Source organism: Passer domesticus, chromosome 2 (genome assembly GCF_036417665.1).
Source record: "Passer domesticus isolate bPasDom1 chromosome 2, bPasDom1.hap1, whole genome shotgun sequence".
In the NCBI taxonomy this organism is placed as follows: domain Eukaryota; kingdom Metazoa; phylum Chordata; class Aves; order Passeriformes; family Passeridae; genus Passer; species Passer domesticus.
The window spans coordinates 68,523,142-68,542,199 of record NC_087475.1 but is presented as its reverse complement, the minus strand read 5'-3'; the positions used below and the strand labels follow the sequence as shown (position 1 = coordinate 68,542,199).

The 19,058-nt window shown below is 42.2% G+C and overlaps 1 protein-coding gene and 1 long non-coding RNA gene across 8 annotated transcripts in view; one reads left to right on the top strand and one right to left on the bottom strand.

The window, feature by feature from the left end:
* The window catches only part of STARD13 (StAR related lipid transfer domain containing 13), a 293,148-nt gene that overhangs the window by 136,518 nt on the left and 137,572 nt on the right, over window positions 1–19,058 (bottom strand). Inside the window, exon 1 of one of the 7 annotated variants that reach the window (XM_064409032.1) lies at window positions 3,240–3,559. The exons of the other annotated variants lie outside the window; for them this stretch is intronic. Coding sequence (XP_064265102.1) covers window positions 3,240–3,363 — 124 coding nt within the window. The 5' untranslated portion in view covers window positions 3,364–3,559. Of the gene's footprint in view, window positions 1–3,239; window positions 3,560–19,058 lie in introns of those variants that run through there. 7 annotated transcript variants of the gene reach the window in all.
* Window positions 1,946–8,757, top strand: LOC135294150 (uncharacterized). The gene is made up of 3 exons (XR_010356305.1): window positions 1,946–2,694; window positions 4,525–4,600; window positions 8,555–8,757. It is a non-coding gene; the product is annotated as an uncharacterized LOC135294150 (long non-coding RNA).

Here is a 19,058-nt window from a genome sequence, read left to right as displayed (position 1 = left end):
CACCAGGCTCATGAACACCTGAGGGAATTTATAATTCTCTGCTTAGTCCAGTGTTTCAGAAAGCTGCAGTACAGAAGGCTCTAAGTTAAGAGATTCAGCAAGGGGGATCATCACTTTCTGCAGTAAACGAGGCTGAAAAATTCTGAGCAACAAAAAGGGCGAGGTGATCATGTCAGTCAATCATGCCAGTCATGACAATTCTACCCTACAAGGGGTCTGTGCAATACAGCAACAGGGGTCTGTAACTCTGGTGTTTCCTGACTCCAGAGTACTGAATTTAAAAACTAAACTATAATTTAATTTTATTTTAGTGTATAGTAACTGAAAGAATGCCAGATAGAAGGTGGCACTTTCCCCTTACATTCAAGGAATGTAAGAACATTCCTTGTTGTGTTTTACTGTGACAGGTGATCATGATTTGAACAGGGATCTCAGAATTATCTTAGGTGATCACTGTTGGAGGATCTGCTAAATACCTAAGTCAAATTCCTTAAGCAATGGTTTTCAATAATGGCAAATTGGTTCAGGATTACATTAAACCAGAAGTATTTTATATAACCTTTCAGGGGAATAGTTTTCCCACAGGGGGTTAAAATTCTGGTACATTTCCCATTCAGTTTGTCAATTCCAAATTAAACCATAACCATAGTGGAAACAGTGTAAAATACCTGTGCAAAAATTACAAAAAGCACAAAAAAAACCCCTGAGGGTGCAATTTTTGGCACTGTAGAGGGTACACCCATTGTTTGAAAAACAAATCCCAGTCAGTGAATCAGAAAAAGTGACTACGAGCTGCTGGGCACCACGGATCTGTCCCGAATGAGAGCCAGTAAGGAGCAGCCCTGTCCAGGAGCATGCCAGGAGCCAGGCTGCTGCTCATCACCTCTGCTCTAAAGGGTGAGGGAGGGAAGAAGGGGGCACACTGCAGCAGTCTTTTTATGCACAACCTACTTTCCACGGCAACCCAGCTATGCTCTCTGCCTCTTCGAGAGCAGATGAGTCAAAGTTCAGCTCTGTCCTTGCTCTAGCCAGGATTCAGCTCCTTTCTCTAGCTCACACCCCTGCTGCCCAACAGCGTCCTGCTGCCCTCTGCTCCAGCCTGGATGCCAGGGCAGAAACTCTTCCCAAGGATAACTGGGGAAAGCCCTGAGTAATCCGCTCTGCTCCCAGTGCTGATCCTGCTCTGAGCTAGAGACTATACTGGAGAATTCCCAGCACCTCATCCAACCCTAACGATTATATCATTTTTATGAATTACAAAAATGTGCTTGCTTTCTTTACAGGTATATCTAGGGCAACTAGTGTCCTGATCCTTAACAAATAGATAAAAGACTAAAGCAAACCAAAAGAGTAACTATATAAGTGCCTGCAAAGGTATCATCACAGTGAGGACTTAATCACAAGTTTTATTTGGCTTGACAGTTGGAATATGACAACACAATAATGGTTAAAACCGCATTTTGTTTTGATCATTGCTCTTGAATATTAGTTACCAGTTACACTGCTGCTCTGACTGCCAGTCAGACTCTGGCAGTCATTGGCTCTGACAATGCCAACTTTGAGGAAATAGATGGAACTTTTATAGCAAATAGTTGACACATTTAGATCAGCTTAAATTTCCTGCCTTCTCATTAACAAAAGCTGGAAGAAGAGGCCAAGGAATATACACTGCAGCTACACAGGTCAGCAAAACAAACAAATACAAAAACAAGGACAAAGATGCCAGAGAGAGAAAAGCAACAGAGCAAGAGAATATATCTGACATCAACAGATATTTGTACACATTTCATTATGTCGTCAGATAAGTAATTTAATTAAATGGTAAGTGTATCAGTGTCTTACCAGAGTATTATGAATAGCACTTAAATTATGGCAGTGCATAAACCCAGGACATTAGTATTCTATCCACCTTAAATAAAAAGTTTTGACTCCATCAATTTTAATACCCAGTTGCTTTAAGAAGTTGGCTACAGTATCATGGCAGCCTGCCCAGGTTCTTTGCTCAATCAAGCAATAGTTGTCTTTGACCAAAAAAGAAAAAAATAGCCAACAGTATCCTTGCTGAATGTCTGCTGGCATCTGCTATCAATATAGGAATAAGGGAATTAAAAGAAAATTAAAACATTAAAAGTTTAGTATTTTGGTTAACGATAACATTACAAAATTAATTGTTTTAGTAATTCATTATTGATGCTACCCAGTTTAGATTAATTTTTCGAAAAAACTACCATGCAATTTTCATCTATTACTTTAATTGTATGTACATAAGAGCTAACTTGCTGTAGACATAGTCAGAAAACCTGCATCATTTACCTCTGTATTATACAATTCCAGCATGTCACAGTGCCCTAGGCAAGGTCACCAAACTCCTAACAATGCTGTAGGATGTGACAGAGGAATCCATCTTTACAAATTAGACTTCATTATACATGATCCTGCTCATAAATCTTGACGTATCGTTTTCTCGTACAAAACCTCTACCTTGCACTTGCAGGTACCCTCTAGATCTTCTAATTCACAGAGTATTTTACAAATACATACTGGATATATGCTTATGTGCATAAAGCCACTGTGCTGCTGCAATAGCAGTGCTCTAAATGAGACCCGACCTCCTGGAGCACCTGCCCTGCTCTGTGTCCTTCTGGTCCCCACCTGGGGATGGAAAAGCCGCAGGAGGCCGGTTTTCCAAAGCAGGTAGGTGACCTGAAGCTATAGAAGCACTTGAAGTGAAACAGACCATTTTTCTTTGGGAGTTGTGGTACTTCCCACATGCAAACCCTATGAGGAACCAACCTGGTTGGTCAGACTTAGAAAACTGATCAGAGGAGCAAGTGAGCCTCCTTCCCGGAGGCAAAACCAACCCTCTTCCTTTCGGAGAGGCTCAGAAGGTGCCTCCGACACGGAGCGACGGGGAGGCTTAGCCCCGAGCCCGCCTGCGTGTGTGAGCAGCCCTGCGCTGCCCGCCAGCACCGGGCAGGTGCTGCCCGCCGGGGCTGGGGCTGGGGCTGCGACCTGCCCGCAGCCCGAGCCGCCCGCAGCCCGACCTGCCCGCAGCCCGACCCGCCCGCACGCTGCCCACCGCGCTCCTGCCGGGAGCTCCCCGTCCCGCCCGGGGTCTCCCCGCTCCGGCAGCGGAGATGGTGCCCCCCGGACGTGCCCCTGGAGCGGGACCCTTCGCGCCGCTGGGGCCGGGACGTCCCCGGGCAGGTAGCGGCGGCCGCGGCGCGGCGGGGACTGACCTGCGAGCCGCCGCTCCCGGACATTCCTCCACAGCAAGTCCCAGGCTTTGGCGGTGGAGTCCCGCAGCTGCTCGCTCAGCGACCTCCGGAGCTGCGCCTTGGCCGGGCGGCGCTGGCTGCTCATCCTCGGCGGCTCGGCATGCCGCCCCGGGCAGCCCCGCTCAGCGCCCGCGGCCGCTCTCCTCGCCGGGGACGGGCGGCGGCCACACGGGGCCGCGGGGCAGCCCCGCCGCGCCGCAGCCGCGTCACCGCGCCCCGGGCGGGCGCCCTTCCTTCACCTGAGCGCCGCCCGCCCGGCCCCCGGGGACAGCGCTCCCGCCGCCAGCCTCCTTCCCTCCCTCCCTGCCTCCCTCCCTCCCTCAGCGCCCCGTCCCGCGCCCGCCGCTCTCCGCCCTCCTTGCCTCCCCCGCGCTGCGGCCCCCGCGGGGCGGGGAAGGTGCCCCGGGCTCCGGCCCGGCTCCTGCCCTGACCGGGACCCCGCGCCCCTCGGGCTCGGGCGCCACCGACGGACCGGGACCCCGCACGTCCCGCCTGAATTCCGCGACCCCGCTGGTGCCCGTGGGCCTCATTGGGGAACTGTCCGGCCAAGCCCCCGCGGCTGCCCGGCTGTCAGCTCCCGCGGCCGCCTCTGCGCTCCCTGGACAGCGACCGGGAGCTGCCCGCGGCCACCCCAGCCTTGCCGCCCCAGCGCTGCGCCGGGGAGAGGTCACCCGCCACGAGGTGACAGAAAACCTGGCTGGCAGCGGGCTGCCTTTTTCCCGAGAGGCTGTAATAGGTGATTTGCCCATGCTTCAACTTGTGCGGAAAGAAAAGTAGTTGATTTTTTTTTTTTTTTTTCACAGAGGCCTTGGTTCATCAGCTCTCCACCCAAGATCAAGCCATAGTCCTCGCAACACAGCCTCTCCCGTTTCTTTCACACTTTCTCTGCATTCCACCCACTCACTCTCCACCTCCTTCCCCTTGCCTGACTTCTCTTACAAGCGCTTGTGCTTTTGAAAAGGTTTCATAATTAAACTCTGGCAGACACTTTTTGCACACTTTACAGACTAAAATGAATCTTGATTTCTTCATCCATAGGCTAGCCAGAAAGTAATAGCAGTAAATATTCCATTTAGGAAAGCCATTTTGTGTCTCTGCTTCTTCTGTGCTCTGGGAAATACTGTTTTAACAGTGTCCCCTTCCCTATCCTGAATGTTCCTCCAGCAGAGAGTCTGATAGCCAAGGACAATGGCCCCTTCATTCCATTTAGTCACAATCAATTACTTACTGCTTGCTCTTTTGGCAGAGTATTTGTGATGGGCAAAGCAGAGGCTGATGTTCCTGCAAGAGAGTGCCCTACTATGAAAAAGCTGCATGCCCAGGTAAAGCAGTCATGTTAAACATTATCGATATCCCCATCTTGCTTAGATTTAAACTGTAACTGCAATGTCAGAAGCTAAAAGCAAACAGACAGATGTATTCCATGTTACCACTGTTTTAATAATGTCTTCTGCTTACTTAGTGGTGTGAATTTGTTTTCCTTTGTCCCGGTTCATCTAAAAAGGTTCATCTTAAACTACTCTACTTTAGCTGATATAGTGGAGACAATGTGCTTGTACAGATGTTGTACGTCACTCCTCTGCCTGCAATTCCAGTGTCCTCCAAATGACTGGACAAACACTTTTGAGAAAAGGGATGCCTTCCAGGGATGGATGCATTCAAATCTGGAAGGAAGACAGCATAATTATGTAAATACTCCCACATCCCATGACCCAGAGCAAACACCTGCTGATGTTAATGGGAGAAGAGAGGATTATGGTTCCTACAATCAGCTCCTCTGCCCAGTAAATCTGCCTCTGACCTCTGCCTCTCTTTATTTAATCTCTCACCAACACAGCCATTAACAGTGCATAAGACTTACTATGCCTGTTTACTGCCACAGGCTTTTATCAGCTAGGAACCAGGCAGAGATGAGAAATTAATGCCTGATATTGTACTCAGCTGCCCTATAAAGATGAGCCACGACACACTGTCTAAACGTGAAATAATAAACTCAGTTTTGAAGGTTTTGTATCATACTGCTGTGTCACCACCCACAAACACCAGCCCACGTCAGCCAGTACTGCAACCTTCAGCAGTGCCCTTCTGGCAGCCACACTTGGATGCACCAACTTGGAGTGCCCTGCCTGTCTGGAAGACAGATATCCCTTTCTTCAGCAGCTGTCTGCAATGGCCAGAATGTAGCACTAGAACAAAAGACATTATCTTCCCTTCTGTAGCATTTTTGAAGATCTTGCTTTATCAAAAATATCCCTAGACTTCCAGGTTTACTGAAAGCAGCTAATTGGTGACTAGATAGTAGCAATTGCTAATCCCATGTTATCTCACCATGAGTTACTAAGATAAACTGCAGTGATATGGCTGTATTTCATAATCAGCAACAGAACTGAACTGGCAAGCCTAGACCAAACCCTGTGGCAGGCACTGACAAAAATCTTACTAATTTCAGGTGCTTTATTGTGGAAAACTAAATTCAGAGGCAAGATCAGATATCGTAGTTTTCTTCCCAAAGAAAACAGTGCTATTGAGTAATGAGAACACATCTCATGCAGCAACTGGCCTATTCCTATTTTATGCTTTTAATCATAGTCAGCTGTTCAGAAGTCTAATTACCATCACGAGTATTTTGATGTATTACACCTCATAGTAGCAGTTACAATAACAGCTATTCTGCAGAATTTGCTTGAAGGAGGGTACGTGTTAGGAATCATTCATAGGTCAAACATGCTTCACCTGACAAGATGGTAAAATTCTGGTCTCTCACACATTTTGCATATGTTGGTTAAGTGTATAAATGTATCAGTACTCGTCTTTCCTGCTTGAAACATTCTGACATCCAGCACAAGATGGCTAACACTTCTGGGGGAAAGAAAAGCAAAGCACATTTTCCACAGAATTTGCAGTTTCCCTGCTTGATACTAGTCTTGCCAAAATGGTTCTTTTCAGACTAATTGCAATGGAACCACTGTATATGATGAAGAGAAAGGAGGAAGTTCCCAGCTGCCTTGAAATAAGCTGAACTATTATATTTGTCTTTGCTCATTGATAACAGAATATTGGCAGGAATAAAAGTACTGTCTTTAAATCTTGCAGGCATGTAAAATGTTGGGGAAAAATCTAAACTAGTTATACCCATGGTCTGATGCCATTGTGGCACAGAAGTCTGATACACTAATTATATATTTAGCAATTTATAGTTTCTTCCAATCACCATGGTAATTAAACGCCAAATTAATTGACACTGCGTAGTATTTTGGCCTCTAATTAGCAGTGTGTTTATAATTGGTTACAGATGCCATTATGCAGCCTGATGTAGTCCTAGTAAAGTAACTGTACAAACTCCAATGCACCTGGTAAGAAGAGAATCAGACCTAAGGAAAGAGAAACATGACTGCTTATTGCTTTGCCATTTGTAAACTACTGAAAGACTATGATAAAATTACAACTTCTTTCTTTCCATCCTCTTGTCTTTAATTATCACGAGTCAGGATTTTTTGTTAGTTTAATCACCTCACAATATTTTCCTATTTGTAGAAGAACAAAACAAGATATGTCATGTGGAGGAAAATGTGGGAAGTGTGCATCCTTGGTTACTATGTGCTGTTTAGAGGACACAGGTTCCTTACCCTAGTATCCCTTAGAAAGTAATACTAAAGCAAAAGAGGAAATAACAGGATCTACAAGATCAATGATGCAGTCTGATGCTAATAAGTGCAATGCCAAATTGTATAATTAATTTCGTTCTTCAGGAACTGACTGTAATGAAGCATCTTGAACCCAAAATGGTGTTGCTGTGATTTTGTAGCTTCAAATAGTAGCTCAGACAGCCTAGATATAAACACATCAAGTAATATTTATAACTTTGGCAGCGGTCTTTATCTCTTTAGGGGTCTTAGAGCTCTGGAATTTGTTTTCTATCACAGCTTAAATGGTCTGAGTGGGATGTTGTAAGTCTGGGTTACCACTAGAAGGGAAGAAAAGATCTGAGGTTTTCCATTGCTTGTTTTCCTAACAGCAGACTCCAGTGAATTTCATACTAATTCTGTGGTTGAAGTTATGTGAAAAGCACCAAGGGCATATGAGTAGGTGTCCTCTTTGACATCTAAGTAAACAAACAAATATTTTGGATAGAGAAAAATAAGAATCACTGTGAAGGAGGACAAAATGTTCTAGCTTGTGCCCTGGCACTCTCTCCTTGTTTTTTTTATTTACATATGCAATTTATCATCATTTTAAGGTACCTTTAACAAGAATAAGTTATAAATTAGTTTCACTCTTTTCTGGTTTATCAAGAGATTGGCACCTATATGTTCATCCTACTTCAATTTAGCTTTCTGAAGCTCTGGGAAAGGATTGCTCTGCACTTTGCCAACAGCAGAGCACTGCTGGCTTTCATTAGTGAGGGCCAAATTCTTTCACTTTTGTTCAGAGTGATTAATGCTGAAATAAATGGAACTTCTTGCAGTATTCACTGTGAAAAGACTCTAAGTATGCTCAGATACAGTACAGTAACAAAGTGTCTGCTGTTTGACTGTGCTCCTTCTCCCTTGCTAGAGCAGGCATGGAGGGCATGGGGGGAAATTAAGCTTTAATTGTATTCATACAAAGGATGGTACTTTATTGCTATTATTAATAACAAACTGTGTTCTCAAACTGCTTGGAACCAAAAACGGAGTGGAGCTGAAGTACAATCTTTGCCCTCAGGAGATTGCAAACTAAATACAAAACAGGACACCAATGGAGAGAAGACCTGATGGGGTAGGAAGGGTAGAGTATGAGAGAGCAATAGAACAGTACTGGCTAGAGTAGTAACTGCTGGAGTGCTTCTGGCACACCAGAATGAGTGATCTGGAAGTAGTGATGCAAAGTGAGTCAGCAAGAGTCTCCAAGGAGGTTAATGTGTTATCTTTACATATTCAAAGGATCAACTTTCAAGAACAAGGGGCATTTTTAACAAAAGCACACAAATGTGTATTTGAAAACATAAAGAGTAGTCAGCTAAAGCTGGGATCCTGTACACAAACAGTCTGTGGGAAGAAAGCTTTTAATATTGAACAAATAGGTGAGGCAAGGGAAGGATCTTCAGGCTTCAGTCACGCAGCCTCTACTTGATGCACCATAAAGGCAGGATGAGCTGCAATGAGCAGTGATAGCAGAGAACTGCCAGGGTATTTGCATTTGGGATGCAATGCAGTAGACCAGATTGTGTCTATCAAGGCAGAGTAAATGGTAACAAAAGTGAAATGGTAAATGTGGATGAAAATTTTTTTCTACAGCAATCAAAAATTTTCACCTGGAAACCTCCTTTTGACAAAACCCATAGTTTCTTAAAGAATAAAAATTGGAGAAATCAGGAGCAGGAGGTTGCTCTGGTATATGAGAATGGTGAAGAAGGGAACAGGGAGGCAGCTGTGGTACAAATGATGACTGGATGGATTGCCCTCTGAGTAAACAGGGCACTTCAATGGAACAGCAGACAACAAAGATGATGCTTCAGCTGAAATTCTGAAGAATTGCAGCCACAAGAGCCCTTGCACATTTCTCAGATAACAGACGAGAAGAACGAACAAAACAAACCAAGTGCCAATAAACTTTCACTTCCTTTCATAAGATGCTCTGTGGACATCTTTAAAATATATTACATTGAAGATATGAAGTCTTGTGCTGAGCAAAGCCAGTCTCTGTAGAAATAGCCAATGCTTCAATGATTAAGCAACTGGGAAAGTGGGCTACATTTTATATGTGTAGATGTATTGGTTTTTTACTGGAGCTGAGCTTGAAATTTTGAAGTGATTAATGCCCTTGAATAAGTGAGCAGCTATGTTGAAATATAAAATGTCTCAGCACAGAGTATCGGCCCTGTTCTTCTCATTTCAGCTTCTGGTGTCTGATTTTCCCCCTCCTCTTCAGTCACTTGACAAAAATATATTGTTTAAAACTACATCTTTCTTTGCTCTCAAAGTGCTCATTTCCTTAATATCGTATTGGGACCTTGTCTAAGCCACGATTTTTAATTTTTTTCCCCCTAAACTTCCAACTGTTATTACCATCACAGTAGAAATTATTGGAACATTTGTGTAAAAAAGCCTTGCCTTGCAACAGTCAATGGCAATTTAGCACACACCATAGCAGGATATTGGTTCAGAGACCTGGGAGCTTTTTCTCTTTTTTTTTTTATAACTCTCCTGGATTACACAGGAAAACATGATCAATCTTGACAGCAGATTCTAACAACAATGCAAGCAAATTGTTCCCCAAATGAATTTACTTGTGATAGTAAGAACATTTTTCAGATACGCAAATACTTCTCTGCACACACACCTTTTGAGTAATCAGGCTACTGACTGATGGCAGCATATTGCCAAGTATCAGTATATTGCAACCTTCATCACCGGCCACACACCTACTATTTAAAGTTATTTAACAGATTTTAAATATCTGTATTTGGTAGAATTAAAAAACAATGGCACTCATGTTTTTGGCCAGTAAATAAAGAGTGTTGTGGCCAGTTGCAATAGGGGATAGAATTTCAGGTAGGAAGATTATAATGGCCAGAATCAAAATTTGGCTGGGACCCAAGCCAATCCCTATTAAACTAAACTGTTCTACAGGGTCTTGAATCAGTAAAACTGATTTTAAATTTCTTCTTGATTCCACAATAAAGAAGGGCTAATAGTCTGTGCACAGTATTGTCTGAGTCTCATTTGAAGTGAAGGCTGGTGACGATTGGATTGTAAGCATCATTTCCCACAGCTCCATTGGGAAGGTTTCCCAGCCGCCTCAGAGCCTGCCTAAGCCCACTCCATCACCCAGCTCTGGCATTACAGAACTCTCTGTTCCAGCAGGCTGAGTGGTACAGCCATTCCTGGGAGTATAAAGGAGCTTAAGCTTAGGAAGAATGCCTGTTTCATGACATTTAACATATCTGGGTATTCCCACTGAGAAGCAGGATATTCATGCTGTGAAGAAGGGGCTGGATAGGTGGATCTGCAGCTCTTTCTGTCCAAAAATGTCCCTGTTTCTGTGAGAACATTTTGGTAGTGTCAGGCAGCACCTGTATTCCATTAACTCCAAAAGCATTTCAGTGTTTACAGTAACCAGGAAATGTCCATGTCTGTGTTATATTAACAAGTCAGCAGTAACAACTGCAGTTTCAGTTTTTAGAGCTATGCAGAGAAAGGTTTACTTTGAGTTGCTGAGGATTTTACTTTTTTTGGTTGAAAAATAAAGAGACCTGTAGTACCGCCCACGAAACCATTACAGAAAGCTTTGGGAAAAAAAGTTACCAAATGATGTCCAATAGTGCTTCCAGTAAGGGCTTCATATAATCAGGTAGGCAAAACCACAGTTATGAATTGCAAGTCTAAAAAGTACTTGTGACAACAAATTTCTAGGTCCTTCACCTTAGTATTTTTTGCTTGTACTCTTCCTGCCTACTGCATGTAAGAGGGTTTGCATAATGGCATCATTTTATTCAAGATTCATTATGTTGGAAATAAAGCTCTGCTATATTATTATGTGGACTATACTGCATATGCTCAGAGAGGTAAGCCATAAGGTGTCACTGCATAGTAGGCAGCAGACATTATAGGAGCAGTGGTGTGGTGCTGGAGAGTTACAGTCTATGTAAAAGAACTCACCTGTGAGAAATTAAAGCACAACTTTTTATAGTCTTCCAAATAGGCTCCAATTTCTGCATGCAAGAGGCAAAAAATCTTAACTATGCACTCACATACTTTTCACATAACTGAATTTTAATATTGACATTAAATTACTATTATATAAATAGTAACATTAAAGACCATGGGAGAAAGCTAGAAAATATATTTTTCTTTTCTCTTTTGGATTGAAAATGGTACATTGTAAAGCAACTTAATTCCCAAGAAAGGCAGTAGCAGGGACTGCTCTGTAGCTGGCCAAGCATACCAAAGGTAGAGAGAGCTTGAGGAGGTGTTTCCCCATCACCTGCTGCTGTGTAGACTGATGTGACCAGAATGATGACAGGGATCACAGCCACAGCTCTCTACTGAGTATGCCACCCCTTGCCTGCCAGAAAGCACTTTTATTTATAATTACTTGAAAAGCTGATTCCAGAAAGAACAGAGCAGGCTTCAGCTCCCCCGAAACACTGTATTCAGCTGGCCTGATGCCCCTCTTATTAAAAGACTCTTTTTGAACTCCATCAAGACATTCTCCTTGACTTTATTTAAATGCCATGCAAATGAAGGAGATATGCATTCAGGATTGTTACAGGAGGCAAGAAAAGGTTGTTATTTTGCTTGTATGTACTGCTGGTTCCAAAGTTCATTTTTTCAGTATTGCAATGACTTCTAGTGAAATCAGTTCATACAGATGATGTCGGAACACCTTTACAGTGCTTCAGGTACAGCTGTTGCTCATCTTGTTTACTTATGCTACTGTCATGCAGATTCATTCCAACACCTTTTTGTCATTTTGGGCTGACACAGATCTGTTCAGCAGTAATTACCTGAGATTGTTCTACATTTCAGGGAATATTTTTGACTCATTTACATTACAAAACCCCATGCAAATTGCTAGGAGAACAGGTACTAAAGGGATTATAACTCAGCAGGATCTTACCACAGTGATAGCTTTTGAGATAGAAGATCAGTTAATTTACCTGACAGAGAACATTTATATTAAGTAATCCATCGTTTGATCAAATTATCAGATACATACTTTCAGAGTTAGGCCTTAAAAATATGTGACTGTCAATGCCAAAGGCAAAAAAGGTGTCAGAAGTAAATATGGAAACCAAAAACCAGTCTAGTTCTGACTCATACTGGAGGTTATTCCCTATTTCTATTCTGAAATGTTGCTAAATAGTTTTAAAATGATTTAAAGTACTTCACTGCTGCCAGTCAAGTAATAAAGAAAACTGTTTCATCTGGGAAACATTATCCTTCTTTAGGACTTAAGTAGATTTGGGGTTATCCACCTCTTTCCTGTCCTATAGCTTATCTTTTATAGCTGGGCAAGATAAATGCAAAATAGTTTGTATGTACCACTAGAAAGTAGTAATAGGCTCTTACTTTGCTTTTCACAAGTATAAATTACCCTTTTAATGCAGAATTGCTGAAACTTAGGGTCTTTTCAATAATCACCAGGGACAGCCTCTATTCCTAAAAGAAGTCATCATTCTTAAGAATCATTCTTAAAAAACCCCAACAAACCAACACCACAATTCAGACCAAACACTCATGATGGTCTCACATTAATGGTGAAGTTATTCATTTGATGAAGCAATTGCAAAAATTGTCATATCCTTCACTGGAAAATTTCATCTAGAATGGGTACTCTCACCATGTTTCTTAAGAATACATGAATATAAAGCCCTCCACTTCTTGCTGGTTTCATGATCCTCATTAACTGGGGAAAAGGTTCCAGCACAGGGAGTGTGCTGCTGCCTCTGTATCCTGCACACATTGGATATCCCCATGACTTAAAGGTGAATAGGAATTTAATGCCACATTTATTCTTGGGGCAAGTAAAATGATTCTATCTTCCCTGCTTACCATCCTTCGCTGACTTCTCTGAATGTTTCTTTTTGTAGACATTTTTGTAATGTTGATGACGCTGGGCATCACTGTAATATAGTTCCCTGAATTTACATGATTACATTATAATAATATCAATGCTGGTTTTTATAGTTCATATAAATCAATGTTTTATTTGCTTTCACAACTAGTGCTGCAAATTGAACAGCTGTTTTCACTGAGCATTTTTAATTAAGCTGTCCATAATGCTGCCTAGATATTTTTCTGAGCTGGTAACACTTTGTTAAGTATGCAGTATCAGTGAACACTTTAAACAATTCCTGAACATTACCTCACACTTAGGTAAGTTGAAATCCCATCTTCACTGAGGTTGTCAAATCACCTTGTTTTGGTGATTTGAATTTGGTTTTCAGAAATCTTTCTAATTCTCAGGACTCTAGGAAATCTTGAATTTGCTACAGATTTTGCCATCTGTTCACTCACTTGTCAAGATAATGAAGCTTTAAATGATACTTGCCCTAGTAAAATCCTTTGGGCAACCTATTATTAGCCTCTCTTTATTCTGAAAACTGACAAGTTCAATTTATGTGTCTTTGGATCTTTTATGAAGTTTATGTTCTATGACCAAAATTTCCTTCCCACACTGATTTCTCACATTTTTTCATCTCTGTTTTGAATATCTCTGGAATATTACTTTGGAAAGCCAAGATAAGTTTTATCTCTTCCTGTTTTTCTGTGCAAAAGCAGTTTCTTTTTTTTTTTTTACCAACCCATACTGGATCCTACATCTGTATTCTCATTTGGGAATGTTATAGATTGCTTTGTTGTTTTCAGAAACCTATGATAATTAATGTGGGAAGCAGTAATTATTTTTGTTGCCCACAATGACTTTTTTCAACTTTAAAAATGGGTAGCATTTTATCTCCCTTGGACAGCTGAACCTGATGAATATATTCCAGCACTTCCACGTTTAGCTCCATTTCTGACAGTGGAAATTTCTTTGTCTCTTATTTTCAAAAAAGATTCCAGAATTTACTCACATCCAACCATTAAGTCTGTTAAGGAAAGGGCATTAAGGAAATACTCTGTCCAGGCACAAAAATGTCATGGTTTTATAAACTGTGCCCCTAAGTCTTAGAGTTTAAGTCCCTTTCAGATTTTCAGAAGTGGTTACAAGTTGTCATCTGGGATTATAAACAGAAATCTGGAATTTCAGCTTTTAGTCCTCAGTTTTTAAACCTTGCTTGTTATTACCCAGAAAGGTGGCTAATCCCCAGCCAGTCAAGAAGACATAACCCACAGGTGACACAATGATAGACCATGACACGTCCATTAACCAGCAGAAAGAAATGCAAGACAAGAACTTGTTATGATTGCAAGGGTGGAGAAGAAGTATAATGCATGGATTTAGAGACCTTGCAGAGGCATCTGCCCATTTCACTGAGAACCACAGAGGAGTAAGATGCTCTGGACAACACAGAGGTATGGAATAGAGGCAACGGGAAAGGCGGAAGGAAGGAAGTGGCGGAAGGAAGTGGCGGAAGGAAGTGGCGGAAGGAAGTGGTGGAAGGAAGGAAGTGGCGGAAGGAAGTGGCGGAAGGAAGGAAGGAAGGAAGGAAGGAAGGAAGGAAGGAAGGAAGGAAGGAAGGAAGGAAGGAAGGAAGGAAGGAAGGAAGTGCCGGAAGTGGCGGAAGGAAGTGGCGGAAGTGGCGGAAGGAAGTGGCGGAAGTGGCGGAAGTGGCGGAAGTGGCGGAAGTGGCGGAAGGAAGGAAGGAAGGAAGGAAGGAAGGAAGGAAGGAAGGAAGGAAGGAAGGAAGGAAGGAAGGAAGGAAGGAAGGAAGGAAGGAAGTGGCGGAAGTGGCGGAAGTGGCGGAAGTGGCGGAAGTGGCGGAAGGAAGGAAGGAAGGAAGGAAGGAAGGAAGGAAGGAAGGAAGGAAGGAAGGAAGGAAGGAAGGAAGGAAGGAAGGAAGGAAGGAAGGAAGGAAACTTTAGAGCAGGAGAGAAATCAGACTCTAAAATAGCTGTGACTGTAAGAAGAAACTAAATAGTGGTAAGGAGGAAAACAAAACCTGGATTTTTCAAAGAAGGAAATGTAGAGAAAGGGAACAGATACAGGGGAGTCCATACCATTACAGGAAAAAAACAGTAGGTGGGATTTGGGCATAGTGTAGAGAAGTGAGCAGAGCAATGAACAAAGTGCTCTGCGTGGAATGATCTCTGTTTGCACTACTAGTCCAGGTTAACACAATTAGCCAAGTTAACTTTAGAATGCTTGGGTTTGCACTTCATTAATTTTAACTTCAGCTGTGAAACAGAAATGTTAACAAAATTTTAAGAGCAAGAGATTTCCCTTCCTTGAATTTTGGACACCCACTGTTCAAAGAGAATTGAGGGAGGTTGGAAGGGGGTTGGAAACACATGTCTTTGAGAGCACATTTCATTCCATCCCAAACCAGATGCCTAGAAGAGGTGCTACAGTAGGTTTATGGAGCAGGACTTGATCTAGCTGAAAAAGATGTTAGAATTTCAAAATGCATCACTACTCCCAGATACAGAAGAGGTTCTTAGAAAGCCATCTTGGACTGGAGGTATCAGTTTGATCTCACATTTCCTGTTTCAGTGGAATTCTAGTAATATTTCAGTATTCAACCCTTTTAGACTCATTTGAAAATCTCAGGTTGAGTATGCTTCAGTTTCACTCTAGTCTTTTCAAAGTCTCTAATAGATCTAAAAGCAAATTCGTCATGATTCTCAATAGAATTTGTGTTCTGAAAGCCTGTAACTTGTTTCTTCCTTTGTTGCTTTTTAACATGGGCTGTGGTTTGATGTGGAGATGTAGGAATTGTTTTGCTGTTGAATAACAACTTTTCTCTTGCAGCACCAGCTGTAAAACATGAACACCTTGTTGGATCACACTCCGAAATCTGAAATGGGCATCCTGCCAAAGCTCAGGGCTTCCTTTTTGTTTTGACTGTTGCAATGTTCTTGTTTCTGTTAGTATCACATTCCTACCACTTGTGCTTTTCAGACACCTACAGCCAAACTCAGTGCAATTCCACTGAGCTCGCTGAAGCTGCAACAGAAGTGAATTTGTCTCAGTATGTCTGTAAATTAACCAGTCATTTAAGCTGGAGAGTGACATTGATAAGCAATAACAGCAGAGGAGTGGTGAAAGGAAGATATCTTCTAGTTAGTTTTGGACAGTTGACACTAACTCCATTGTCAGATAAGTCTTACTGACTGTGGGAAAAGCTGAGTGGGAAAAGTCACACTCGCCGCCTGCTAACCGTAGGAGGAAAACAGATCTGGAATGCAGAGGAAATCTTGACATTATCTGTTCCCCCAACCCCTACCAGCCAGGCAATCAAAATAACTAGCTGAGTATCAGCTGCCTCTGTTCCTGGCCCAAATAAAGATGCTTTCTTGACAGAGCTCTTGCTCACAGGAGAGGAGGCAAAGAGAAGGAGTCTGAAGTGGGTGTGGGGAGTGCTTCCTGCGAAAACCCAGGGGCAGCTTCTCTGTGACATATAAAAGAATACTGATGACATAAGCCTAATGCTGTAAATGGAGGAGGCTCTGTCATTTCCAAAGGACAGCAATTCATGTCTGACAGCCCTGCAGCCCAGAACTCTTGTACTCCATTGCTCCACTTGGCCTCCATGGACATTGCCAAGGACAGTGTGCCAGACTTTGTTAAAAGAAGGATCAAACCCAAGGGAACAAAACCACTGGAAAGAACTTTTCTGTTCCCATCCAAATTGTGTCATTTAAGAATAAAGTATAGCTGTTTAAAATGAACACTTGCAGAGTAAATTTATTTCCTTCTGAGCCCTCACAAGACACAGGGTTTATCAAGACCTAAGGAAGCACAGTATACTATACTTATATCAACGTATCATATATACATCTCAGCAAATTAGAGACACTCTCACGTACTTCTGTGTACTTCCTATGTGTAGCTTAATATTCTGGATATCATCCCTATAACGTTGTTGTTATACTTAAAAACATCCAGAAATATGGGGTCATAGAAGAGGATCACAGCAACAAAAGCAACAAATGAAAAGGTGCACTGAATATATTGAGTTCTCCAAAGCATCATCCAGCCATTGAGTGTACTGCATCCATTCTGTCTGTCTTATAAATAGGTAGAAATATAAAACAGAAGTTTATTTTAACTTTGGAAACTCATCTTACCTGAGAGTCCAGAGAGCTGTAAATTGAAGAGTTTGACTATGTGTTGGTCAGCAGACAAGAAAAGTGTGTGAAAATAAGGGCTAACTTTATGTTTATCAAACAAACATCTCAATATCAGTAGTCTGCTAGTGATGCCAAAGTACCTACAGCCTTATACCCGCTTTGCCTCAAAGAGCCTGGAAATCAAAATTTGTGGCTTCTCTTGATGGAGTCCTGGCATGGACAGTAAGGCAGCTATTTCTGGGGAAGGCTGGAAAGAAGACCAGTTGGTTGGGGGATGTTATAATTATTTTCTTTCCATATTACTTTTTTACTGCTTTGGGAAGCAGGTACAAAAGAAACAATTCTCTGAATCTCTCCCTCCTATTTTGTACCCCAGACCCTTCTGTCTTTCTCTGACAGAAGTGAATCACCAACATCCCATAGACACTAATTCTCTGATTTTTCTGCACTAGGAAGCCTTAAGCTGCAGCTGGCTGAGCCAGTGTTGACCACTCAGGTGTCTTTTGGCATGCACGAGCAGGTACAGAGGCTCTCCATACAGCCACAGTGCTGCTGTACGCCCTTCCTGGAGCCAAGCTTAGCACGAATGAATGACACAGCAAAGAGCACCTGGCAGGATGGGACAGTAACCTGGCCACCAACCAGTTCATGGACCAACATGCAGGAAAATAAGCTCCTGAGAATGATTTGAATGCTGAATTAGAAACAACTGTAAATGTTTTAAGCTACCTTTACATGTGAAAACTATCGATGATAATGCAAGGCTATAAGGTTTGTGGGGGAAGGACTTTGTTCTCCCTGTACAGTGCTCACAAGGACGCTATTCCGGGCCTGAGGCCAATGTCACTACCTCAGTTCAAAAACTTAAAAAATAATAAATTACCTTATTAGTAATCCAAGTAAGCAACATTTTTAAGACTTTACTGAAAGAACTGCATACATTTTATGAAATATTTCCCATTTTATATATATATATATATATATATATATATATATATATGAGTCTCCCATTTCCTCAGCTACTTGATTCTGAAATCATTGAAAAGTAGAAAAGTAGAGGCTGTTTTTTTTTTCTTTACAGTACAAATAATTTTATCTACAGGTAAAAATGCATCATTAGGAGACTAAGTATAATCCCAAAAAGTTACTGGTGACTGCAACTGGCAGAGAGTTTCACTTTACAAAGAAAAATCCCTAATTTTCTACATGATATACCTGCAAGATTCTGTGCTAGAATCAGTTTACTTCTCAGGATTAAGTCATAAAAACCTTACATAACAGTGTCTTTGGAAACCAAGAAATATTCCAGGGTAGGTATATATCCAAGATAAATAAATATAAAATAAAAACCCACAGCCATTACCTTCCCAAACTCTATGTCAGAAGCCTACACTTCATGAAGGCTGGAATAGCAGATTCAGATCCATTCAATAATACCCACTTGTAAAGCAACCCTTTGGCCATCTGTTTTCTTGAACTTGCTTTTCCAATTTCTCTGGCTTCATAAAGACACAGAGCCAAGATCACAACTGACAGATGCCATTGTATGGAATGGAATGATATATGGGATGGCTCTGGTATGTCTTTTGCATTCATATGCAGCCCCGGTCTCCTCCTCTGGCTGCATTTCAGTGGTGGCTTGACAGCATGGTGGAATTTACTAATTTGTTTATGCCTTGTGCTGAGCACTCAATAAATACCAGCATCTATGTGTGCATTTCTGTCATAGCAACTTGCTGGCCTGGGTGGAATCTAATACAGAAAACAGGAAGGGCAGAGACTGGATGGTTTTCAGCTGAGAAGCCTTCTAAAAAGGCTCCTGTTTCTTAGTAGTTGACATCAACACTACATAGCTCTTTGTCCTCCTCTAGTGGTCCCCTTATATTTAGGGAGAGGCTTATGCAGTGATTACTTCCTTCCAATTAATTCCAGTCATTACTCTGCTGCAAGCTGTTGAGGCTCATGCATGGAGGTCCTGTGCTCGATTCTGGCATGAACCACAGTTCCATGGTGCTCATGGAAGTGGAAGGAGGAGCCTCTGCTCACAGCCAGTCACAGCCAC